A 24,445-nucleotide genomic window follows, 5' to 3' on the forward strand; every position below is an offset into this window, starting at 1 on the left:
GGTGAGAACTGTTTTTTAGGGTAGTCGGAGGGGCAAGACCTGGGTGAAATAATCTCTCAGTGGGAGGAGTGGAAGACCCAGAACGTGGGACTTTTGAGAGTTAGCAGATAACGCACTGTAGGGAATGTTCCTGCCCTGGCCGGGTGATGGACTGGGTTTCTTAATACATTTCCCACTCTAATTGTTCTTTTCTAAAAGTCAGCAAAACCTTGGAGAAGATGTAGGCATTGATTACACACTGCCGTGGCATTGCTGGTTTGCAAGCAAACTCCTGGGGCCCAGGTGCAGACTTAGATGTGTGTAAGTACACGGTGTTATGGAGTCCTGGGGTCTGGTCTGTGGCCTCTGGTACCTGGGATTCCTGTCTCCCCGGCTTCATGCAGTGGATCCAGCCAAGTGGGAGTCCTGTGCGAAGCTCGTACTGTGCCCCTTCAGGGCACGATTCTCTCAGTGAGTATTCACAGCGCCACAGGCAGCCTTTTCAAAACAAGGTCGCCATTTATTAGTCACCTGGCGACAGAGTCTGAAAGTCCTTTGGGTTGGCACAGAGAGGCAGATGTTACGCCACAGTCTATCCTGGTCAAACTGGTGCCGTGAGGTAATGGTCTCCCTCTCTGGCTCCTTCTCTCATCCCTTTTGTCCACCTAGGTGATTGCTCCGGAGTCCCCCCAAAGGGCACTCCTTGTCCCCATCACCTAGCGTTTTCCCCATTGGTTCTCCAGCTCAGTGCACAGGTCCCATCTGCTGGGTTTTCCGGCTGCTCAGTGTAGGTTGTTCAGTCATTGGGTTGTCTCTCAATTCTGGATGCTCTGTTGATCTGGGTTGGTTTCAGCATCTTCTTTAATGGCCCAGGCAGCTAGGTGACACACACCCATTATGACTTGTATTTTGCCTTGACAGCAGAGTTAATCCTCCCGTTCTCTCCCAGCTAGCTGTGCAAGGTGTAGGAGGAAACTGAGGCACATATCAGAATCATCAAAATATTACAAATCATTCCCACTTTGTCACTCATGCTTTTATTCACTTTGCAAGGAGTGAACTTGCCTCACTCGAGTCCTTTGTTTAATTAGCCATAGAGTAGCTGATGATTCTTTTGGCTGCAAGGAGTGGAATGACCTGCCGGGCTGGAACTGGTTTTACTGATTACATCCAGATGGGCGTGTCAGTGGATAGTACTTTAAGCTGTGCATGCCGATGGTGTTGCACAGATAACCACGGATAGCGGAGCTGACCCTCTACCTGTCTAAGCAGAGAAGAGATGGCGTCAAAAGATCTCCCTCCACCTGTTACCCACACAGAACCTGACATACCATCTGGAGCAAAAATATTTAGAACAGTGCCATATGCTTTTATCCTACCAGAGCTAGTAAGTATACTGAACATTTTTGATTGATTGCTATGGCAAAAACTAAAGGCTATTTCAGATTGTTGTGTGTGGTGGTGGTGATGGTGGGGGGAATCCAGAACTAGCACAAAAAGCAACCATGGTAGGAAGAAAACTATGTGGAGGGAACGCTTACTTCTGCAGCTACTTGCATTAAAAATCATATGGTCTGTCTCAGGGCTTGAGTCAACCAAAATAATGGAAAGCACCGAAAACAGCTTGTCATTCTTGCATGGTGTAGAAGTTGTTTTATCTTTGTATTAAGTCAGATCTTGGAAGTTAAAGAAATGTCTGTCTTTTCTTCTTCAAGGCTGTATTTCTCTGTCTATTGAAGTTTTCTGGGGGATCAAAGGTTGTAGTCACGCAGTCGGCTTCTGTCATATACAAGCGATGGCAGATTTTCTTAATATTCCAGAGTCCAGAGTCCTGGCCATGCATTCCAGTATGTCTAGTCAGATTATGGTGTGATGAAGTGGGGGATTTTCTTGACATATGGCAATTGATGTACTTTGATATACAATACAGTCATTAAGGTCTGTTTATAGTCATTACATGGATAACGTGGAGCCTGCACCACCCACCCAAACAATTATGTGGCATATCTGTTAATTGCAGCTTCATATTCAGACAGCCACAGGAAAAGATAAGCTGACACGTCCATTAGAAACTTCAGCATCTTGTCTTTATCATCGGCTTTGTGCTGAAACTGAATGCTGACTGTGGTACCATGAACAAAATACTGTTAAAATAGCATGTAAATCAGTGATACTCAGCTCCTGAGCCACTGAGGTCTAAATTAGCCACCATCATAACCCAAAAGAGCCACAGCAGTGTGAATTCATTTTCATTTACTATACTGCTATATATTCATATTTAAACAGTATGACAGGGAAAATATTGTGTGCGTGCGTGTATATGATTCTCACAGCAAAATGACTGACCAAGTATTATTATATTATCAACTGCAATTGGTTAATAACATAGTAAAAGCCTCCTGATTGGTTAGTGACTTAGACTGGCTAATAATTAAATTGGTGTTTTAATATCAAGTGCTGCAAAGGGCTGCGGGAGATACATTAAAGAGCCCCTTGGAGCTTGCAAACCTCGGTCTGAGCATTGCTGAGGTAAATCGTGACATGCCTTTCATTGCAACACGTGTTATCTTTCATTTTAAATCCTTTTGTGCTGCTCAGTCTCAACAGAGGCACTGTTATGCTTCTTTAGTATGAACTAGTGACTTTGGACACCTTTTAACATTATTTTAAATGACCTGAATTGCCCCAAATTTGCAAGCAGGGGGGAGGGATAGCTCAGTGGTTTGAGCATTGGCCTGCTAAACCCAGTGTTGTGAGTTCAATCCTTGAGGGGGGCCATTTGGGGGAACTGGGGGGTAAAAATCTGGGGATTGGTACTGCTTTGAGCAAGGGGTTGGACTAGATGACCTCCTGAGGTCCCTTCCAACCCTAATATTGTGGGAGTGGCTAAGATTTATCTCATGGTTGGATCCCCTTTCATGGAGATGAGAAGCAGGTATCTCTAGACAAAGAATGTTCTTCCGCCAGTGCTCTGTGCACACAATAGCTGTTGTCTCTGAAGTTCTTAAATGTCACATTCTGTATTGTATACATATTTAGGAGTTATTCTCCTTTTGAGACGCAGGAAGAGAGAAGCTAAAGTCCCAACCCTTCGCACATTCTTACTGTGCATTGGCATGATGTATAAGGCCTGATATTCCACTCACACCGCTATAGATCAGGAGTAACATAGAGTCATAGTGTTTAAGGCCTCCAGCTCACCTAGCTTGACCTCTTGTATCTCACAGGCCACCACCACCACCCAGCCCTTGCCCACTCATCCCAGCAGCCGAAATGAGACCACACTATGACAGCTCACAGGACACTAGATGGTAAGACAGGCAGAGACCAGGAGGGACTCAGGTGCAGGGCCAGAGAAATGCTTAAGTGAGATGATCCTGGCAAGTGACCCACACTCCATGCTGCAAAGGAAGGGCAAAAACCTCCAAAGTCGCTGCCAATCTGACCTGGGGAAAATTCCTTCCCGACCCCACGTATGGTGATCACTTAGATACTGAGCCTGTGAGCCAGAACCAACCAGGCAAGCACCTGAGAGAGAGAGAATGTGCAGTGCCACCTCAGTGCCTCCCCAGCTAGGGTCCCATCTCCAGCTGTGGCCAACTCCAATTCTTCAGAGGAAGGAGATTAAAAAAACCCAAAACTCTCCCAGAATACAGTAGGGGAAAAAAATCCCTTCCTGACCCCTGCCGGTGGCTGGATGAAACCTTGAAGCATGAGCTTTTAGGAACATAAGACATAAACCAGAAGTGAGTGACGTTGGCTGAAGTCCATGAGTTCACGTCTCCTCTCTTAACAATTTTAAATTGATGTTGCTCCCAGTGACTTCAGTGGAGTTTCTCCCAGTTTATAATGGTGTGAGATGTGAACTGGGCCCAATGGGGTTGAACTGGTGTGTGAATAATACCCGATAACACGCATAATATTAGAGGATATTACACGTTATGTACGATAAAAGGAGCCTACATGGACACATCACAATGGTTGCTTTTGAGCTGCTATAACATGGTCATTGTGACACGTCAAAACTTCCTAATACGGTACTGCTACTTCCCAAGCTTTAAATGTGGGAATGTAGGTGGAGCTGGTATCAATGCTTATAGTTAAGGTTGCCTAACGTTTTCCACTATAAGACCCTGTTCAGTTGCTTATAACTTTTCCAAACCATTTGGGTTGAGTATTTCCATGCTTGGGTCTGCCTCAGACTGATTTTTATGGGAAAGTTTTAGCAAAAAGAATTCTGCCCTTCCCAAGAATGAGGCTAGTGAAAAATACGTGGTTTTTCCCATTTAAAAAAAAAAGGTGTACCCTGGGAAGCTCTAGCAGCTCTGTGCTTTGGAGCAGGGACTTGAAACTTGGCAGGGGGAACCATGCTGGTGTCTGGGAGGTGCCTATTGCCGTTCCTGTGAAAATCTGCCAGAGCTGGCCCAGATTATGAGCCCCTGAGCACTGCAGTTCATAAAAGCTCAGAAGAGGCTTGTTAGAGTTGGACAGCTAAATTCTCCAAAGCTTCTGTTGACACTGAGTATAGAGTTGCCAGTTTTGGTTGCACGTATTCCTGGAGATGTCATCACATGACATCATCATTAGTGAAAGATTAATTCCTGGAGACTCCAGGGCAATCCTGAGCATGCTCCATCCCCTCCCAGCTCCTATGTGTGATGACTGAGCATGTACCATCATAGGAATGGAGGAGCTGAGCAGGACTTTCCCTACAGATGCTCCTCCTGGCTGCTGGAGGCGGCTGTGGCCCCAGGCCCTGGAACTGAGAGCAGGGAGACAGCCTTGCTGTGCTCTCAGTGCCTCCTCTGGAGACCAGGCCCCGTGGAAGAGGAGGACACGGTGTCTTGCTGGGATGGGAGCTAGGAAAGCAGTGATAGGAGCAGGCGTGGTGAGAGCGGATATGAGCAGAGCGGGGCCTGGAGGGAGAGAGAGAGACGGGCCGGGGGCATTGGGGATAGAAGCAGAGTTGGAACAGGGGTAGAAGCCCAGGGGAGAGGTGCAGGAGCAGAAGGGGATGACGAAGACAGGATTTTGGAGGGGCAGAGGGGCTAGGAAGCTAGAGGGATCAATGCAGAGATGGGGGCAGGGGCTGAAGGGTTTCTCAACTGTGGGTCCCAACCCAAAATTGGGTCGCCAGAATGTTTCCAAGAGTCACGCGGGGGCTCCTGCAGCTCTGAGCCCGAGGGGCAGGCTTAGGGTGACCAGATGTCCCAATTTTATAGGGACAGTCCCAATTTTTGGGTCTTTTTCTTATATAGGCTCTTATTACCCGCCACCCCTTGTCCCGATTTTTCACATTTGCTGCCTGGTCACCCTAGGCAGGCTGGGCTCGGCCCCCCATTCCAATCACTACAAGCTCGGGGGTCATCATGATGATATGGGGGCCGGCCGGGCCAAATCTGAGTGGGTGGGGCTGCGACCCCATGCACCAGGATGCAATGTCTCTCACCCAAATTCAGGGCATGGGGTCAAACCCACACAGTGCTGAGACCCTGGAGGTTGCAACACCTGGATTGGGGAGCTGAGCTCAGCCATCCCGTCAGGACCAGAACCACAGGAGCCACTGCTGCAGGGATTGTGGGATGGACTCTGCAACCCCTCCCTCCTGTCTCCCCCCTGGCCTCCCTGGTTGGAAGGACCCACCCCCCTGAGGAGAGGACCCAACCCCCCTGGGCCTTCACCCCCAGGGGCAGGACTCAACCCTCACCCCCCCCCCGGCCTATGTACTGGGTGGCGGCGGGCCAGTAGCATTTACAAATAGTTGCTGCGCCCTAAAAGGTTGAGAACCCCTGCAGTGAAGCACCCCCCCGCCCTCCATTAGTCCTCAAGCTCAGTGTTCTCTTGCTGTCCAGGCTCGCACACGGAACGCTTGGCTTTGCGACCTTCACGCTCTTGTGACATTGCGTTGGGCGCTTGTGTCTGTAATATTACACTACAGGGCCAGGGAGTTATTGAGTTGCTGCTACAAAAAGCCACCGAGAAAGCAAAACACAGAACTCGGCGAGGGTAAAACGGTTGATTCAAAGTGGGAAGTGCTGGCAGACAGAGCAGTCTGGGCACTGCTCTGCCTTAAGACAGCTTGTTGTGCCTCGATATTGCAGGGATCTCTCGATAACAGGGCATGTTACCAGCCTAGTCCGGTTTTCAAGCGTTAGGTACCTACGGGTCTGTCTACACTCCAGCTGGGCGCCAGCCTCCCAGCCGGGCTCGACAGACGTGCACTAGTGCCGCTTGATCTAGCGTGCGAAAAATAGCCGTGTGCACAGTTTGGCCTGGGCGGTGGCTTGGGCTAGCTGCCCACACTCAGAGCCAGTGGGTTGGGCAGGGGCGGACTCGCCGCCCGCCTGTGCTGCAGCAGCCACGCTGCTATTTTTAGCATGCTCGATCAAGCGGCACTAGCGCGAGTCTGTCTACCCAGGGTGGGTGTACTCTGTAGCAGGGGTTCTCAAACTCTTGTCCTGGTGACCCTTTCACACAGCAAGCCTCTGAGTGCGACCCCTTTATAAATTACAAACAATCTTTTGTGTATATTTAACACCATTATAAATGCTGGAGGCAACGTGGGGTTTCGGGGTGGAGGCTGATAGCTTATGACCCCCCTATGTAATAACCTCACAACCCCCTGAGTGCTCCCCACCCCCAGTTTGAGAACCCCTGCCCTAGGGGCCTGATCCAACTCCTACTGGAGTCTTTCCGGGGCCACCAATGGGAGTTGGCTCAGGTCCTAAATATATAATGACATGCACACAAAAAACCATGAAGGCTGCAAACCAAGGACTCAGAAGTCAGGAAATGCCAGAATTAAGGTTGTCTGTGCAGTGTGGCCCCATGTGTGTATCCATGATGATCCAGTCTGTAATTACATGATCACATGCTGGTTTTTCCCCAGAGGACCCTGCCTCATGCAGTGCACAGGCTGGGCGGCACTCATGAGCACCTAGTCAATATTTTGTTTTATCCTCATTGTCCTCAGGAACACAGGGAAATGGAAAGTGTCGGGACACCGTAACTATAGACAAGACCAGCTCTGCCTATATTTTAGGCAGCACTATACCCATTTTAAGCAACAGAACGCTGCTTTAGGTGATTATTGATTGTTTTATTTAGTCTCCCTACTCCATCCCATTCAGACTGAACCATCTATAGAAAATGGACATTACCCTTCAAAGCCAGGACACGTGGTGGAGACAGGGTGTCTTTTTATGTCACGTTGCCATAGACAGAAGCAGCAGGTAGGCTGGGTCATTGTGCCCCAGGGTGGCAGATCACCTGGGCCTAATCCTGGACCTCAAGAAAGTGAAGACTTCCCAGAGAGGCCTCGCAAATGAAACACCCCAGTTTAACTTAGTTTTGGGGGGATTAGCATATCTTGGGAGAGCGCTGCAACCTTGACTCATACAGACGTGGGTCTAAGATCCCCAAACACCCATTGGGCTAACACGAGGAGCAAGGGCCTGTGGGGAGCAGGCCGGGCCAGAGCAGATGGGGTGACTGTGGCCATGTGGTCATGACCAGGCTGGTTAATGTCTGATGCCCTTTGGGTATCCACAGTTCATCACAGCTGCTTTGCCAGAGCTACCCTGCCCGTGTCTTGTGGCGTGACTCTGCCGGACTGAGAGCAAGGGCCTTTTAGTGCGTGTCACCCTGCATGTGAGTGTCCGGGCTGGGCGAACCCGGGTGGGAGGTGCCCACGTGGCGCTAACAGCTGGAGCGGGGATGGCGCTTGCCGTTAGGGGGCTTGGTGCAGTGTCCACCACTACCGAATACTGTGGTACCCGAGCACTCCCAGTGACCACAGCGGCAAGGCTGGTGGCAATGCAGTGCAAGCACTACGGAAGGGGATCGGTGTGAGGGAAGAATTGCTCTTTTCCTCCTTCTCCGGTTCCTGCTGGCTGATTGCAAAAGACTGGTACCACCCTGATGCATGCCTCTGGGACCTTTTATCTGAAGATCTCCAAGCACCTTAGGCACAAGTAATTGAGCCCGGAGGTAAAGTTGTGGTTAGATCCATTTTAGAGCGGCACTGCTGTCGCTGAGGTACAGATGTGTTACCCCAGGGCAGACCTGAGAATAGACTCCAGGGCCTTGATTCTGACCTGCCGCCAGCTGGAGCTTGGAGGGCAGGGTTGGTTCCCTTTTGGGGCCAGCCAGGGATCCCTATGGGTTACAACTCTATGGTGGCCTTAAAGGGCCATCCCACACAGCCTGCACTCTGCCCTGAGCCCCGGGCCAGGATTCCCAGGTACGGCAAGAGGGTGGGCTATAAGGGACACATCCTTCTAGGCTTTCTGTGGTGTATCCATTGATCGTCATTATGTAAATTAGGCAATGATACTGCCGGATTTTATCATTTTTGCATGACGTCCCTTGACCTGTGCTAGGGGGTCACGACCCACCGTGTGAATCCCTGTACATCAGCCCGACTCTCTTCTCTGTGACGGGCATGTGGTTTGGACATCCTCTCTGTGGCGCTTTCCCTTCCCCGAGGGTCGGGTGCACCTTTAGCACTACAGTTCGGAACAGGCTCCTGTAGTCACAGATCTGCTAATTGTAGCAAACACACCGACTGTAGGATTTATTGGTATGAAATCCTGGACCGCCTGCCTGCAAGCCTCCTTCAGGTCAGTGATACGCACACTCCTTCCTTATGCACACCTCCCGGAAACGCCTTCCCTCGCTGGAGGGCAATGATACAACAGGAAAGCTGTGGCTCAGAAAACCCAACTCATTTTTGAAGGTGCTGGGTGTGGGTTGAGAAACATATGCTTTATGAAGCCCTGGCACCGATAATAATCTTACCTTGCACTTCTAGAGCATCTTTGAGCCATGGCACGTCAGAAGCATTTACTGAGGGAAGGTTTGTAATATGCCAGGGAGGCAGGGAAGTGCAGTTAACCCTACTGTACAGATGGGGAACTGAGGCACAGAGAGATTAAGTGATGTGCCCAAGGTCACACAGATAGGCTATGTCTGTGGCAGGGCTGAGAAGTGAACCCACATTTGACTCCCAGCCCTGTGCTTCTACCCACTAGAAAGCCACCTTTGCTTAGAGATAGAAGGTATAAGCCAGGGCGCGCACACCCTCGTAGACAGCTACTAGGGATACAGCAAATGGATGAGTTGCTGAGGCAGAGAGAGTGTGTGTGAGAGCTGGCGGGGGGGTTCTTTCTGCATGAAAACGAGGGAGGCTGCAGAGGTGTGCAGCGCTAGCATGCTTCTGTCCTGGGGAAGAAGGCGGAAGGACTCTGCTAGCGGCTGGAGTTGCTGAGAGAAAGCGGGAGGTTGGATAAAGCGTGGAGGGGAACACTGAAAAGAAGAGAGGGGACAGGTTGACACCATGTAGTGTGTGTGTGTGTGTGTGTGTTTCACCTCACACGACACCTTTTTGTACACTCAGCATCCCAGTGGGGGAACCGTGGGAGCCGCAGGTGTTCACACTTCTGAAAATAAGGCTGGGATATGAGACTGTGGCTGTGGGGTGAATAAATGGGGGAATCTCTAGGGCTCTGCCAGGGATATGGACAGCCCACAACCCCTGGATAAAACAGCCAATCTTCTCCTAAGAAAAGAGATTTTCTATTTTAAACTCTGGGTCTAGGCTCACAGCTGTGAATGGAGGGTCCGAAAGGTCCTATCTCCGCTGGCTTTACAGTACAATCTGTGGAAAGTTTTTCTAAAGTTTATCTGTATCTGTATTAAGCAGTGCTATCAGCTTCCCTATAACTCTGCAGGTGCAAAGCCTCTCCAAACCACCATCAGAAGGGCTGAAACGTTGCCCTCCCAAGATCCAATATGCAGACACAGTATGTTGGGACAGTACTGGAAAGGAAGGAAATCAAAGTCAGATCCCAGAAACACGACACCTGCAACATTTCCCTTCCCACATCACCCTGGTCCTAATGAAAGTCTCCTGTGTTGCTTTGAGATCAATATAAGGCTTTTGATGCACTAGATCTACAGTTTCAGTGAGCTACTGGATTTCTGAATTTAATATTTTTTAAAGGTGAAATGGATTTCTTTCTCCTCCTGAAAAACCTGTCTGATTGCTCATGAGGGCGGGTCAGTGCCTCTCTTCAGTTGCTTCTGGCTTTATTGCTAGAAATGGAAGGAGAGCCCTGAGTAAACAAACTAACGTGACAGTGGCGGAGGGGTGGTGGTGAAAAGTTCAATGTCAGATTTTTCTTGGCAGCGTTTTTATAGCTCAGGGGAGGAGTCTGGGAACACCTTTGCCAAGTATGTATTGTGTTTACGTCATTGATCTGAGCGGTTTTGCTAGAAGCAAACATTCAAAGAGCGAGAGAGATGGCAACGTTCTGGTTTACACCATTATCCCGCCAACACTGCCTGGAGCGTTACCTGTGAAACGCTTGTACTACAAGACAAAGGGTGGACTCCTGGCTCTATTGAAGTCAATGGTAAAACAAGGTTCCTGGCTAGCTAGGTGGTTCTGCTGGTATCTCCCATAGGCTCCCCCTTCCAGGTGTTTGGTCTTAGAAATTCTGGTTGCTTTGCTGTATAACCTAATAATGCCTGATCCACTTAATAAAGAGGAGTTGGATACACGGCTCCTTGGCATTGCTTCAAATGAATTGTCCAGGGAGCTCCCTCTGAACCCCATTACATTGTGCTGTTCCCTCTGCTGCCTTCTGCAACACAAGGCCTGTTGAATCACATCAAATACTAACTACACTTTCTTGTCCAAAAACCTCATCTGTGACCTTCCATGTATTCTTCTCTCACTTGTGACCTATTTCGTCCTTGTTGATTGACTTCAGAGTCACATCTGACACATGCCCTGCTCCATCATTGCCTTCCTGCTTCAATGGGTTCTGCTGATTTTGCAGGCCATAGTTCACCCTATTTCTATTGGTCTTTTAATGGTAGCAGAACATTTCAAAAAATCAGGTCTGTTCTACTTTGTCTTTAAACGCGGGCTGGGATAAGGGGAGTAGACGCGGCAGGTGACCAGAGAGCTATGGCAAACACGGGACAGAGGAAGTGAGTGCACAGTGTGGTAACCAGTCCTGGTGGTACTACGCAGGGAGACCCACAATCTGTTTCACACCTGGCCATTTTCTTCTGTTTTCCCAAAAGAATGACGACTCGGGAAGCACCCAGGCAGAGACACCCTCCTTAAGTGCATGCAGTACGATAGAGCTGTGCTGATGCTCACCTGTTTTTCAGTTTGATCAGAAATTGAAGATTCACACCAAGCCCACTGGAAGGTTTGCTAGGGTTTTGTTAGCATTTTGAGTGAACCTAAGCCAGCTCAGGGGGTTCCTTTCAATGTGATCCCACCCTGGTGACTGGAGTTTTGACTTGGGTTTCACTTTGATGTTTTGATGTAGAACCATTGTGGACTGAAACCAAAGAAATGCTCCCTTGAGCCTCTATGAAGTGGAAGTGCGAGTTTCACAAAGCTATAAGACTCTCCAATCCAAAGCTGGAGTGAAGTCAATGGGAATCTTTCCACTGACTACAACGGGCCTTAGATCAGTCTCTCATTGCTTGTGCACCAGATAAGGAGATCTAGATCTCTCACACCTCTTTGATGCTGGTGTAACTCGCCTGGCTCCTAAATGTTATATGTAATTGTGAGCTTGTTAGATACTCTATTCCTGGCGATTTGGGTAAGTCAAAGGACGCTTCCTGACGGAAGTAAAGACAAGGGAGGGTCACTAATGCTGAAACAATGCAGGTAACAAGTCTTTGGATGTATTTTGCTTTCTCTGTGGCTTTTGTAGCAGCAGTATAACACAGCTCAATACCTCCCCAGCCCTTGTAATGAAATATTACAGACACCACCACCAAACACTATGTCACAAGAACGTGAAGGTCGCAAAGCCAAGCACTCAAAAGTTGGCAAATGCCAACTTTCCATGTGCGACCCTGGACAGAAAGAGAACAACGAGCTTGAGAAATAATGGAGGGGAATGTGCTTCACTGCAGAGGTTCTCAGCTCCCGGGAAGAGGTCCACAGATTGACATGACCTGGTTCAAAGGCCTTAGCAAACACGGGACTTGAAACTACACAAAAATAATAGCCTTGATCTAGGCGGAGAGAGTCCATCCAAGAACTGACAGGCGTGAGCCTGTGACCAAAAGAAACAGCCATTGCAGGAGGATTTGAAGTATATTAGACCTACGAGGGTCTCCATGTGGCAGATGGGTGACACCTGGTAAGCTTGGGTCGATGGCAGATTATTTCTTTTCTTACATTTAATTTTATCCTTAACATAACAGAATGTCTGTTCTGCAGCCTGTACAAGGGAAGGCCAACACGTATGCATGGTAACTACCTCCCAGTTTGATGCTGTTCTTGAGGTTTTATTCCAGACCTTTACCTTTAGTAAGGAACCCGGTGTGCCTAGATTCAGACCTTTTCCCTCCTCTTCCATCTGAAAGTTCCAGAATAATTAAGGTTTAAGATCTCTTGGCATCTAGAGTTCATAAATCAACCCGTAGACTCATTAATATAGTCATCAGAGGTCTATAGAACAAGTCTTACTCCATTCAGTTGGGCATTCCTGAAAGTTGAATACAAGTAAACAAATTGTGAAGTGGTTGATTTGCTCACCACTGAAAAATGAAAAGTGTCTGCTTGACTCTGTTAAGTTGGGTGCAGCAGTGGGTGGGGTGGAGATCCGAGTGGGAGGGCGCAGGAGAAGTGGGTGTGGAAGAAAAAGAGCGGCCAGGAGGGAAAGTGTGTTAGGGAAGCAGTAAGATATGACGGGCGCAGCATTTCTGAGCAGTTAGTCAGTGCCTCGGGGTGGATTGTGCAGCACAAAGATGAAGGTCAAGTGGTTTCAACTGCTTGAAAAGTGCAATTATCCCCTCTAAACTGCCTGTCATGGCTAATAAATAAATAAATGGTCCCACCTATGCTGCCTGTGCATAGCAGAGTGTGACGCCCTCGCTGGCCAGGATTAGAACAATGTTAGAGCTATTTCACAACAGCAGCATTCGTCTCCTCCCCAGAGGGAACGCTGGAAGCCCGTTCTCTCTCCACGATGGGTGCTGAGCACAGGAATCAAAGACCACGTCCTGGGAGACATACTCATGAGCACTGCACTCTTCTCCCATCCCGTGTGAGCCCAGTCCTGCTCTCAGTGGGAGCCTTTCCATTAACTTCCATGGGCACTGGATGGGCCCTGACATTTGTGACTTTCAGTTGTAGTTTAGACCTGAAATTAGACAAAGGTTTCTAACCATTAGAGGAGTGAAGTTCTGGAACAGCTTCCCAAGGGAAGTAGTGGGGGCAAAAGACACATCTGGCTTCAAGACGAAGCTTGATAAGTTTATGGAGGGGATGGTATGATGGGATAGCCTAATTTTGGCAATTAACTGATCTTTGATTATCAGCAGGTAAGTATGCCCAGTGGTCTGTGATGGGATGTTAGATGGGGTGGGATCTGAGTTACTACAGAGAATTCTTTCCTGGGTGCTGGCTGGTGAGTCTTGCCCACATGCTCAGGGTTTAACTGATCGCCATATTTGGGGTTGGGAAGGAATTTTTCTCCAGGGCAGATTGGCAGAGGCCCTGGAGGTTTTTCGCCTTCCTCTGCAGCGTGGGGCAGGGGTCACTAGCTGGAGGATTCTCTGCAGCGTGAGGTCTTTAAACCACGATTTGAGGACTTCAGTAACTCAGACATAGGTCAGGGGATTGTTACAGGAGTGGGTGGGTGAGATTCTGTGGCCAGGGTTATGCAGGAGGTCGGACTAGATGATCATAATGGTCCCTTCTGACCTTAAAGTCTATGAGTCAGGAGCATGGATGGCTTGGAAAGGACGTTGAATACTCTGCAGCATGTGTGGCACATGACTCCTCCATTTGGGGAGGTTGCATGTGCCCAGACCTTGGCCCCACCCCTAGGCCCGCCCCTGCTCCAGCCCCACTCGTCTCCCTCTCCACCCGCCACTCACACCTCTTGGCCCCTCCCCCAAACTCTCCCCGCCCACCAGCTGGGCAGCTGAGCCGGCTGGCTGCTCACCCCTCGCTCGCGTGCCTCTTCACCCCCTCCTGCAAGGCTCCCGTGTGGGCAGAACAGGGACAGGAAGAGGAAGAGCAGGGTGGGCAGGCAGGGCCCCGGCCGGGGCACCCACCCTTTCGGCGGCAATGCGCTCCAAAGGCAGCGAGTCAGCTGTTTGGGGAGGCGTAGCCGCTCCTGGCCTCTTATTCCCACAGCTTATGCTCTGCAGGAAGAAGAAATGACAGCTGAGGGCGGGGACTGGAGCCTTGTGGGTGTGAATAATGTTTCCTACATGACGTTGTCTGTTGTTGACTATTCTCGCGGCTCCGTTCGGCCACTGTGGGGAAGGGAGTGCCGAGTCGGGCTCCATCATCCCAGCCATCCTTCACAAAGAGCAAAGCCATAATCCACCACCGCTTGGCAAAAGAATGACGTGCTCTCAGCAGCGCTGGCCCTCAAGGCCACGCGGCCAAAGCTGGCGGTAGGATAGTGATTGTTAGGGGGGATAGCACTGCCCGGCATGCTACAGAGCCCCATTGCACAGTCGGGTGAGGATAAGGCTATGAAGGGACAAACTCATGACTGTATGGAACAGACCTGTGTGAAAATGCAGGAAGTTTTTGCCCATTTTCATAGACCCCATTTCCTCCCCAGCTCCAAATTGGCATTTGCAAGAAATTTCACAAGACTTCAGTTTGCAGAGCCTTCTTTCACAGTGCAAACGATTTCGCTGGAAAATGGCCTGGTTTAGCATAACCGGGAAGTACATGAATTCCCCTCATGTTCAAATGTCATCGCCATATTCTAGTCTTTGCTATGCTGTACAGCTTCTTGGACCACTGTCCTCATCTCTGTGAGCTCCATGGAGCACAGACCGTCTCCTTGTTCTGGGTGTGTCCAGTGCCTAGCACATCGGGGGGCTGGTCCATGACTAGGGCTTTTAACCACTACCGAAATACAAATAATAAATCGCAATAACGGAGGAGATAAGCACTTTCCAGTCAGGCATTAAATATTGTGAGGTTGTGACTAGTGGACTCTGAACTTTAAGGCAGAGGCCAACCAGATCTAGCTTTCAAGAAACAAGGCTTGCTGGTCAAGTTTTTAAAATATGAATATCTAACAACAGGCCTCTAAATCCATATTGAGCCACCTAAAAAAAATGACCTGCTCTTCCAACATACGTAGCTCCCTGCAGCAACCTTCAAAATCACTGACAAAACTGCTACTGACTTCAACGGGAGCAAGATCCAGCCTTGGATGTGATTGAAGGTCTGCAGTACATTGTGTTTATCTCCCTTCATCTATTACCCCTTCACTGAATCCGAGAGAGGTCTGCAAATCTCAGGATCCTACTTCGTATAGTGGGGGAGTGGAAATACCATTTGTACTTTGGTATGAATTTCATCCGCGTTTCTACATGGCATTTGCTCCCTTCCCCCTTAATAAAATTCCTCTCCACAGTCTCTTACCGGGATATGCTGGCTGCATGATATCAGCCAGGAAAAGTAGCATAGGAAGGAACTTTTCCAAGTTTTTGCTCTGCAGTATATGCCAGTGCCTGGTATTTTATGACTCTGTTCCAATTCCAATTCTTGCTCAGCAGACATTATAGATCTCCTACTGTTTTTCACTGGAGAAATTCCTTGCATTCATATTGTGAGTTTGGCAAGGATAGTTCAGAAATCTGACAGGCTGAATTGGGATCACAGAGTAACATACACCAATGATGAATTGCAGAGGACCCAGCTGGGGTAAAGATCCAAAAGACGCTAGAGCTTATCCAAACCTCTCGATTCTGCCAAATTATGCTGGAAACCTTGTGGAGAACTGATTGCTTGTGAAATTGCTGATGCTTCTGATCACAATGTTCTTGTGCTTTTTCCTTGGTACTTCAGCCCATCCACATTTGATCCTGGCTAGAAGCGAAAAGAGACATGAAAATGGCAAGTCATAATTTTAAAGTTAACCAAACAAGATTTGGATGTTGAAAAAGGATCAGGTCTACTTTTTCATAGTCACAGCTTTTTAAGGCCAGGAGGGACCAATGTGACCATCTACTTTGATCCCTGCATATTGTATGTCAGAGAATCTCACCAGTGATTCCTGCAGTGGAGAGAATTATTCTGCTCTGCTATATAAGTGAACACTATTGAGTCCAATAACTTGTAGCTGAATTAGAATGTATCTTTTAGGAAGACATCCCATAAGAACATAAGAACGGCCATACTGGGTCAGACCAAAGGTCCATCTAGCCCAGTATCTTGTCTTCCGAGAGTGGCCAATGCCAGGTGCCCCAGAGGGAATGAACAGAACAGGTAATCATCAAGTGATCCATCCCCTGTCGCCCATTCCCAGCTTCTGGCAAACAGAGGCTAGAGACACCATCCCTGCCCATCCTGGCTAATAGCCATTGATAGACCATGAACTTATCTAGTTCTTTTTTGAACCCTGTTATGGTCTTGGCCTTCACAACATCCTCTGGCAGAGAGTTCCACAGGTTAACTCTGTGTTGTGTGGGAAAAAAAAATCTCAGTTTGAGTTTTGGTTGAAGAGTTGGGTCAACTCTTACTGGGCTTGATGCGATCAGGAACAAAGAATGTAGTCCATACTCACGGGGTGCGGCTTTATCATGGCTCCTCTGCGTGGGGACATTCCAATACTCCTCTCCCAAGGAGCACTCACAGGCTATACGCTTTTTGGAGCAGGGACTATAATTTACCAGCTGTCTCTACAGTACCCAGCACATGGGGCCTAGGCACCAGTGAGGCTCTAGTCACTGCTGTCATACTAACAATAATGAGGGCAGAGCTGGTGGGCCTGGTGTATTGTCTCTTAATATTGAGACAACCAAGCTAGGGACAATGAGAAATGCAATGTATGAACAAGAGCAAAACTGGCTCTCTCAATGGAGTTCATTGGGTTTCTCGTTTGTTTTTGGCAGATATTTGGATGCTGGGTCTGGATCCTCGTAGCTGCCACCACAGTGTATTTCCCTATGCTGCAGGGATGGGTTATGTACGTCTCACTGAGTTCATTTTTCTTCTCCCTGATGTTCCTGTTGTGTTACCTGTTTGGATTTCACAGAAGCAGTGACTCGTGGAAAGTAGTGGTAAGAACACACTCACTTATTCCGGGTGTTGCTGCCGGTGGTGGCTCTTCTCATTCCTGTGACTGCCTTTCAGCTTCAGGTCTCACCTCTCAAGCAGAAAGTTGACTTCAGAATTGACTTTCCATGTGTTCTGCACTTTCTGATCTTTTCACACAAAGGGTCCTGCAGATGGAATCATCCCAGGTCATTCTGCAATGTTCTTACTGGTTCTTCTGACATTTCTTTTAACATTGCATGTGAAACTGATGCAATTCAACTAGAATATAGAAAATAGGGTAGATGCAGGGCCACCTGAACCCTCTGGTGTTTGGGTCAAACCTCTTGGTACTTCCTTTGTAGCTACAAAGCCAGTTGGTTAATAACAGGATGTGAGGTGTCCCGGTGTACTTAAGGCTACAGAAGAGTTTTAATTATAATCTATTTTCACATGCTCATAGCTTATCATTTGGGCTGAAAGGGGGTGGTGTTTTTTTTCAAGTTTGAAGAAAACCTCTTCAGTCATTTTTAAGTTATGGGAGAGAGAAAGGAGAAAAGAAAATAACACAAAAGCTCTAGCCGTGTCCTTCTGAGCAGAGCTAGCGCTAAAGCAGCTGAAGACAGTGGTGTGACAAAACTGGGGCTCTGTGGTGCTAATAGAACAGTAGCCTGGGCTCTGTGATTTCAGAGCCTTTGCAATGTTGGTCGCATTTGCCTGCAGATTCTAAGCTGCTGCTTAAAAGAGTTTCGTTCTTCCATTGTTGCAGAAATGAGCCATCCCAATGTAACGTGATGGGCAACTGCTCTGCCAAGCCAGTCTTGCAAAACACCTCCCTCTGTGCCCAAACGAGAGCAGCAGAAAGGGTAGGAACTCACAATGCCCCATCGATTCTGCTTACCTCAAGTTGAACATGCAGAATCTACACTTGCAGCAGCATCACCTCAGCTACATTGAACATATGCAGCATTTTCTATTCTCGTTTCCTGCTACATAACATATTGCCCTTTGAAACACTACGCTCAAGGAGAAAGTTGGTGGTGTGATTAAGGCACGAGATCAAGAAATCTGGGTTCAATTCCTGGCTCTGCTGTAGAGTTCCTTGGTGAGCTGGTGTATGTCTCTCTGCTCCCCATCTGTCCATTGGCCTAACAATACTTCCCTGCCTTACAGGGATGCTATGAGGGTAATGTCATTGTCTGAGAGTGTGTCGAGATGATGTAGGGCATATAAGCAGATGTCTAGTAAACATATACAATAAAATATACAGGTGAGTTAATGATGCTGTTGAACCTTAACTTGGGCTTTTCCTATCTTTTTGTGATTATTAACTGTGAAAACTTAACGAGCCATTAATGTACTTTTTTTGCTTCTATTAATAGTGTAGCATCACTCACTGCAAGCCTGGGAAGACACTTTCATTCTAAACCAACTCTTTTAAATTGCTTGTGACGTGCAAAATGTTTCCTCTTGGGCTTGACTGTCACATGCCTGGTCCCAGCCCAAAGAAGATTTAGTTGCTGTGGAACATTTGAGAAAAATTGTTCCAGATGTTTTTGAGTCATGCAGGCATCATCCTTCCCAATTGTGTAGAACCGAAAAGCAGACGCTGGACAGCTGAAGGGCCATAACTATGCTGTTGAGCTGGAAAGTACAGCTGTCATGTAAGTGAGGAGGAGGTACCTGCACTGTGAATGTGTATTTCAACATCACAAACCTTCCTCTTTTGTCTCTTGTTTTGCAGGATAGTCTGTATCATGGAGCCACTGCAATTTTCTATATGAGCGCGGCGGTCTTACAAGCTAATGCAACAATCCGCTCGGAGACTGAAGTGCTTGCACAATATAGTCCTCGTTACTATCAAATCAATGTCGCTGCCTCGGTAAGCTGAATGCTTAGAGTATTGATTAGCCACAGTTTCTTGTAGGCACCTCTATTTCCTGTGTAATTTCCATGGGAAAGTTTCAACATTGCTGAAATTTTTTCAGGTTTTTTTGGTTGGAAAAATCAAAGCCAAATATTTCAGGTCAGGTAGGTCATCCTGGATCGAAACAGTTTGGTTTGTCAAACTGAACTGAACCACTTAGTTTCATGTCAGAGTGACATTTAATCTGAGTCTGCCTGAGCTGCCATGGTGCTTGATGGGAGTTGTAGTTGCGAGCCTCGTGCCCTTATTCTCCCCACTGGGCTCCCTGGCCAGACTACATCTCCCATGATGCACCGTGGTCTCCCCTTTGGCCGAACAGCAGTGGTGTTTCATAGGATCCCGTGGCCGCAGTTTACCATGGGAAATGTCATCCAGCCCTAGGAAAGTCAGGGCACAAAGCACCCGAACTACAACTCCCATGAGACACTGTGGTGGCTCAAGTGGATACAAAACAAAAACATTTCTGAACTGAAATTTTTTGTAACTTTTTGGTCCATGAAAAATTTTGATATTGTGCCTTTTCCTCATAACGGGGGACGGGAAAGACAGAAAATTCTGATTTCCAGTCAACTCTGCTCTGGAGCTTTCCCACGGTTTGAGTTTGAGATTTTATTCATTAATAGATTGGCAGGATCACTTTAAGGACATAAAATCCACTGAAGAAAGAACATTGGAGGGGTCACACTAAGGACATAGATTAACATAAGGCTGAAATCGGTAGAGTAATTTCATTGCCAAGTAATGTTCTTTCCATTTTTCCTTTCAGTTCTTTGCTTTTATCACGGCTCTGCTGTATATTTTACATGCCTTCAGCATCTACTACCAATGAAGGCTGCTGTCAAAGAGAGAAACGGGTTGACTGAGACAAGCAGCAGTGACACCCGGACTTTGTGTACCTAAAACAATGGTTTAATAGGATTAAGAACATAATTCAGTGTAAATGTAGGTCATTTGGAGCCTGGCACCGCTTCATGTTAATTTTAAAAGATATTTGTTTTATAAATCTATAAATCTTAATTTTTATACAGTATTGTGTATTTTCTGTCTGAAAGCAGTATCGTTTGGGGGAAAGCTTGTTCAAGCAGTCCTCCACAGCATATCGACATCTTCTCTTCCCCACGTATCACAATGTCTCAGCTTTTGGTCATGTCCAAAGGCTCTTTGGCTGTATGGTCACATATGCTTGTGGTAGGGGTTGCATGAACTAACTTACTGAAAAATATAAAGGTCTCTTTGTTTTCTTATGACAGCTGCTTTGTTGTGTATTGTTCTTTTCGTTAGGTTTCTCTGTCGTTCCGGTCTGATTAGAACTACGGTTCCTCTGAGCTAGTTCACACATCTCCTGCCGCTTGTGCAGTGAAACGCCCCTCACCTCCGTGACTAGCCGGCCCCATTTCCAGCACCTGCTCCACGTGCTGAAATCCATCCTTGTGCAGAGCGCCGGCACCAGGGCTGTACACCACTTCAGTCCCATTTACACCTATGCGGTGAAGTCCTGATGTCAATGGCCGAGCTCCCAGTGATGTCAATGGGGCCAGGACTTCACTGTATGGCCAGAGAGCAACATGAGAGTCTTGTTTTATGAAGCTCTAATTTTCCATCCAGAGGTGTCAGCCAGTGTTACCTTCTCAGCAATTTCCCCTAACAGGAAACCACAGTGCCCAAAGGAAATAACTGTAAATGGAAGCAAATAAGTCAGGTGGCAATTCCCTACTTTTCAGGGGGTTGTGAGACAACATTAATTATTGTTCCTAGGTGCTTTGAGATCCTCAGAGGAAAGGCACTGAAATGGTGTGCGAGTATTAATGACTGGTATTATTAATAAGCAATCTCAGAAGCAGGCCTTTGTGCTGCCTATAGATGTGTGCGTGTCACTATTGTGGGAGGAAATCTACATGAATGGCTAAGCACTTTACTTGCTGGTGGGAGATTCTTGTTCTGCAAGTAAATCCCACCATGCAGTTAGCTCTAACTCCTCAGTAAGACACCTGGAGTATGTCTACACTGCAATTAGACCACCTGCAGCTTGTCCGTGGCTTGGGCTAAGGGGCTGTTTCGTTGCAGTGTAGATGTCCGGGCTCGGGACGGTACCCAGGCTCTGGGACCCTGCGAGGTGGGAGGTACCCAGAAGCTCGGGCTGCAGCCCAGGCCTGAAAGTCTACACTGCAGTGAAACAGCCCAGCAGCCTGAGCCCTGTGAGCCAGAGCCAGTTGGCACGGGCCAGACGTGGGTTTTTAATTGCAGTGTAGACATACCATTAGTCACAGTGGGCCAGCTGCTCCATGGAGAAGACATGAGCAGCCCCCCTTGTGCCTCTGCACAGCAGCCAGGCATCACAGCATTTCCTGGGATCCCTGGGGTGTGCCCATGAAGCACAACAGACCCCAAGAATAGTCCCTGCTGAGGGAGGGAAGGCAGGGAACATGGGTTCCTAGGTACATAGCTTCCAGAAGCGACCTCTGTCATTATCTAGTCTGACCCCCTGCATAACACAGGCATGGAACAGCCTCCAAATAACTCCCAGAGTCAATCGTTTAGAAAAACAGCCACTGTGGATTGAAAATTTGTCCGTGATGGAGAATCCACCACGACCCTGGGTAAGTCATTCCACTGGTTAATTACTCACTCCTGCAAATGTACGTCTTTTTTCCAGTCTGAATTTCTCTAGCTTCAAGCTTCCGGACACAGTATCTCGTTAGCCCTTTTATTTGCTAGTTTGAGGAGCCCATCATCAAATATTTGTTCCTCCTACGTACAGACTGTGACCAAGTCTCCCCTCACTTTTCTCTTTGTTCAGCTAAATAGATTGAGCTCCTCGCGGCTCTCGCTATCAGGCATGTTTTCCAATCCTTTATCATTCTTGTGGCTCTTCTCTGACCCCTCTCCAATTTACCAACAGCCTTCTTGACCCCTGGTTCGAGCCGTACCTTTCTCTGACATTGTTTATAACAGGGTCTCTCCTTTTAGGAAATCTCCCCTGACATGGGTGGTATTTGGTCTGCCCCGTAATAATACGAGCCGGTAAAGCTCCGTGACTGGCCCGAGAAGCTTCAGCTCACTCCCGGCGCTCCGATTTTGAGCGCTGCTATTTGAAGGAGATGAGAAGCCGAAGCCAAATCCTGCATGCGTTATTCAGGCAAAACTACTGCTGAAGGCAAGGCGGGGCTTTGCCTGAGCTGTCGCTAAGGGCTCAACATAGAGACGCCCACCGACATTACTGGGCCCTGGCTCAGGGCCGTAAATACAGATCTATCGTACCCAATGCACCTCAGTAACAGGAGGGCACAGTACACATTCAAGGGGGTCCTGCCCCGTGCTCCTTGCCGATTCCCTTTGTCGTGTGGCAGCCAAGGGGTGAAGTGGAGCTGCCCTGCTGTGCGGGTGTGGTGGATGGTGGATGGAGGCTGGGGCTGCCCGTGTGCTGGGGAGCAGAGACAGGGAATCAGCCACCGCACCCTAGCAAGGCCTGATGTCTCGCATCCCTAGCAGACAAAAGAAGGGCAGGAATAGGAAGCGTGCGCATCAGAGTGACCCCCGCAACCCCCCAACTGCCTCCCCAGCCGCGATCGGAGCCACAGCCTCAGCGAGTGTACACGGACGTCAATGGAGCAAGCCTGGGTCATGCCAGCTGAGAATGGAGAGACATTAAACCCAGTAGCTGTCACTGCCCCTCTGCAAAGCTACAGTGGCAAACCTCACCCCCGCCCCAAGGGCTTAAGGGTAACTGTGAACCCCCATTCCCCACCCCAGGGCCTTGTGGGTAGCTATAATCCCCCTTCCATCCCAAGGCCTTATGGGTAGCTGTGATCCCCTAGCCCCACCCCGTAGCCTTATAGGAGCTGTGATTAGGGTGACCAGATGTTCCGATTCTATAGGGACAGTCCTGATTTTTGGGTTTTTTTCTTATATAGGCTCCTATTACCTCCCATCCCCATCCTGATATTTTACACTTGCTATCTGGACACCCTAGCTGTGATCCTCCCAACCTGCCCCAGGGCCTTGTGGGTAACTGTGATTCCCCCATCCCCAACCTGCCCCAGGGCCTTGTGGGTAAATCTGCTCACCCTGTGATGGTTCTCGAACTGTGAGTCACCTTGTTACCGTCTGCCTCTAATGAGATGGAGCCTTGCCTGTGGTGGCTGGGCGGGAGGTCCCTGACACCACCAGCCTGTCAGTCACTCAATCCTGCTCCTCTGGGCTATGCCAGCCCTGGGTTAGCCTGGCCGGTCAACAGGAGGTGCACCTGAGTCCCCTTGGAGCATGCCCCTGTGATAGCCAGCGCCTGATACTGGCTACTCACAGGTAATCCCAGATCCTCTGCCCCCAAAGGCACTGTGGGCCCGCGTTTTACCTTAAACCACGGCTCCTGTAAAATCACAGTGCCCTTGTAATACACCAAGAGGGTTAGTTAAGAGAGACTAGAGAGTCAACTAAACACAAGGGAGAGTGGTGGGAATAAATGCTTACACGGCAAAACCAAATAATAAAATGTGAACAAAGGCCTAGATTTAGCCCTAGTTCCCTTTCCTGGCTAATAAAGTTGTTTCCACCTCAAAGTTCAGCGTGTTGCAGAAGTGCCTGGTTTTAAAGGAACAGTGAACCCTCAAAAAAGTTTGCTCTTTAATAAAGTTTTTTCCCCCCTCAAAGTTCAGTCTGTTGCAGCGCTGACTGGCTTTAAAGGCACCAAGATGAAAACACAAGACGTCTCCTCAATGAATGGCTACACAGAACAGGCTTTTTTCTCTAGTCATAGACAGGATGAGCCCATCTGGTGTAACAGTCCGCACACCTTTTTTACCCTCAAATGGTTTCACCTGTTTTGCATTGTAGGTGGACCTGCCATGTTGTAATCCCGTTCCCAGACTGCCCCACTGCAGGCCAATTGTGCAGCATGGTTAGAAACACTGTTCAGTTTAGGTGCAAAGCCAAACAGAGGGGGGGTTTTGGGGTGTGGCTGCATTATTTAGTAGCATCAGAAGCTCATCACAGTAGGGTTGGGGCCTTTGTAATATTCTAGCCAGGGCTAGTTGACAAGAGTGAATAGAGGCCAAACTACCTCCAACATGATTTAGCTCCAGCCTATGCTGTACTTCCTGCTAGCGCTGTGTTTGTGCTGAAATTTCAGCTCATTGAGTGATTCAGTAGGACCTTCCTTCCCAGCACCGGCTGGGTATTAATTAAGACGGCCCCTTTTCTGTAGCATATATTTAAAATAAACACTCCCACACTTGCTATGATCATTTTATAATCCATGACAGCTTGCAAGAGGCTAACATGTTTGTTACTAAGCTACCAAGCGTGATGGGTGAAGTCACAATATCTGCACTACAGCGCTGGGAACCCAAGATCAACACAGCACTGCTCACTTGCAGCAAGGTTTGGCCATATTAATAACTGACGCTAAACTGAAACCAGCCCCTCTTCACCTGAAATCACTGTGTGCACAGAGGGTTTGATGATCAGTTTAAAAACTGATTTTGAAG

The 24,445-nt window shown here is 48.3% G+C and overlaps 1 protein-coding gene across 1 annotated transcript; it reads left to right on the forward strand.

Annotated features, from left to right (window-relative positions):
- The first annotated feature begins 1,218 nt into the window (after positions 1-1,218).
- On the forward strand, positions 1,219-20,132 carry MALL (mal, T cell differentiation protein like). Its single transcript, XM_039532094.1, has 4 exons — positions 1,219-1,366; positions 16,894-17,061; positions 18,780-18,917; positions 19,729-20,132. The coding sequence occupies exons 1-4, from the start codon at positions 1,259-1,261 to the stop codon at positions 19,789-19,791; spliced, it is 477 nt and encodes a 158-aa protein (XP_039388028.1). The 5' UTR covers positions 1,219-1,258; the 3' UTR covers positions 19,792-20,132.
- Positions 20,133-24,445: the final 4,313 nt, after the last annotated feature.

Source organism: Mauremys reevesii, linkage group 3, assembly GCF_016161935.1.
Source record: "Mauremys reevesii isolate NIE-2019 linkage group 3, ASM1616193v1, whole genome shotgun sequence".
Classification (NCBI taxonomy): Eukaryota; Metazoa; Chordata; order Testudines; family Geoemydidae; genus Mauremys; species Mauremys reevesii.

Bases quoted from the DNA above. Each gene is read 5' to 3' on its own strand.
- MALL (XM_039532094.1), top strand. From the start codon at position 1,259: ATGGCGTCAAAAGATCTCCCTCCACCTGTTACCCACACAGAACCTGAC. The intron at 17,062-18,779 runs GTAAGAACACAC...CTTGTTTTGCAG, and splicing joins GTGACTCGTGGAAAGTAGTG to GATAGTCTGTATCATGGAGC. The intron at 18,918-19,728 runs GTAAGCTGAATG...TTTTCCTTTCAG, and splicing joins AAATCAATGTCGCTGCCTCG to TTCTTTGCTTTTATCACGGC.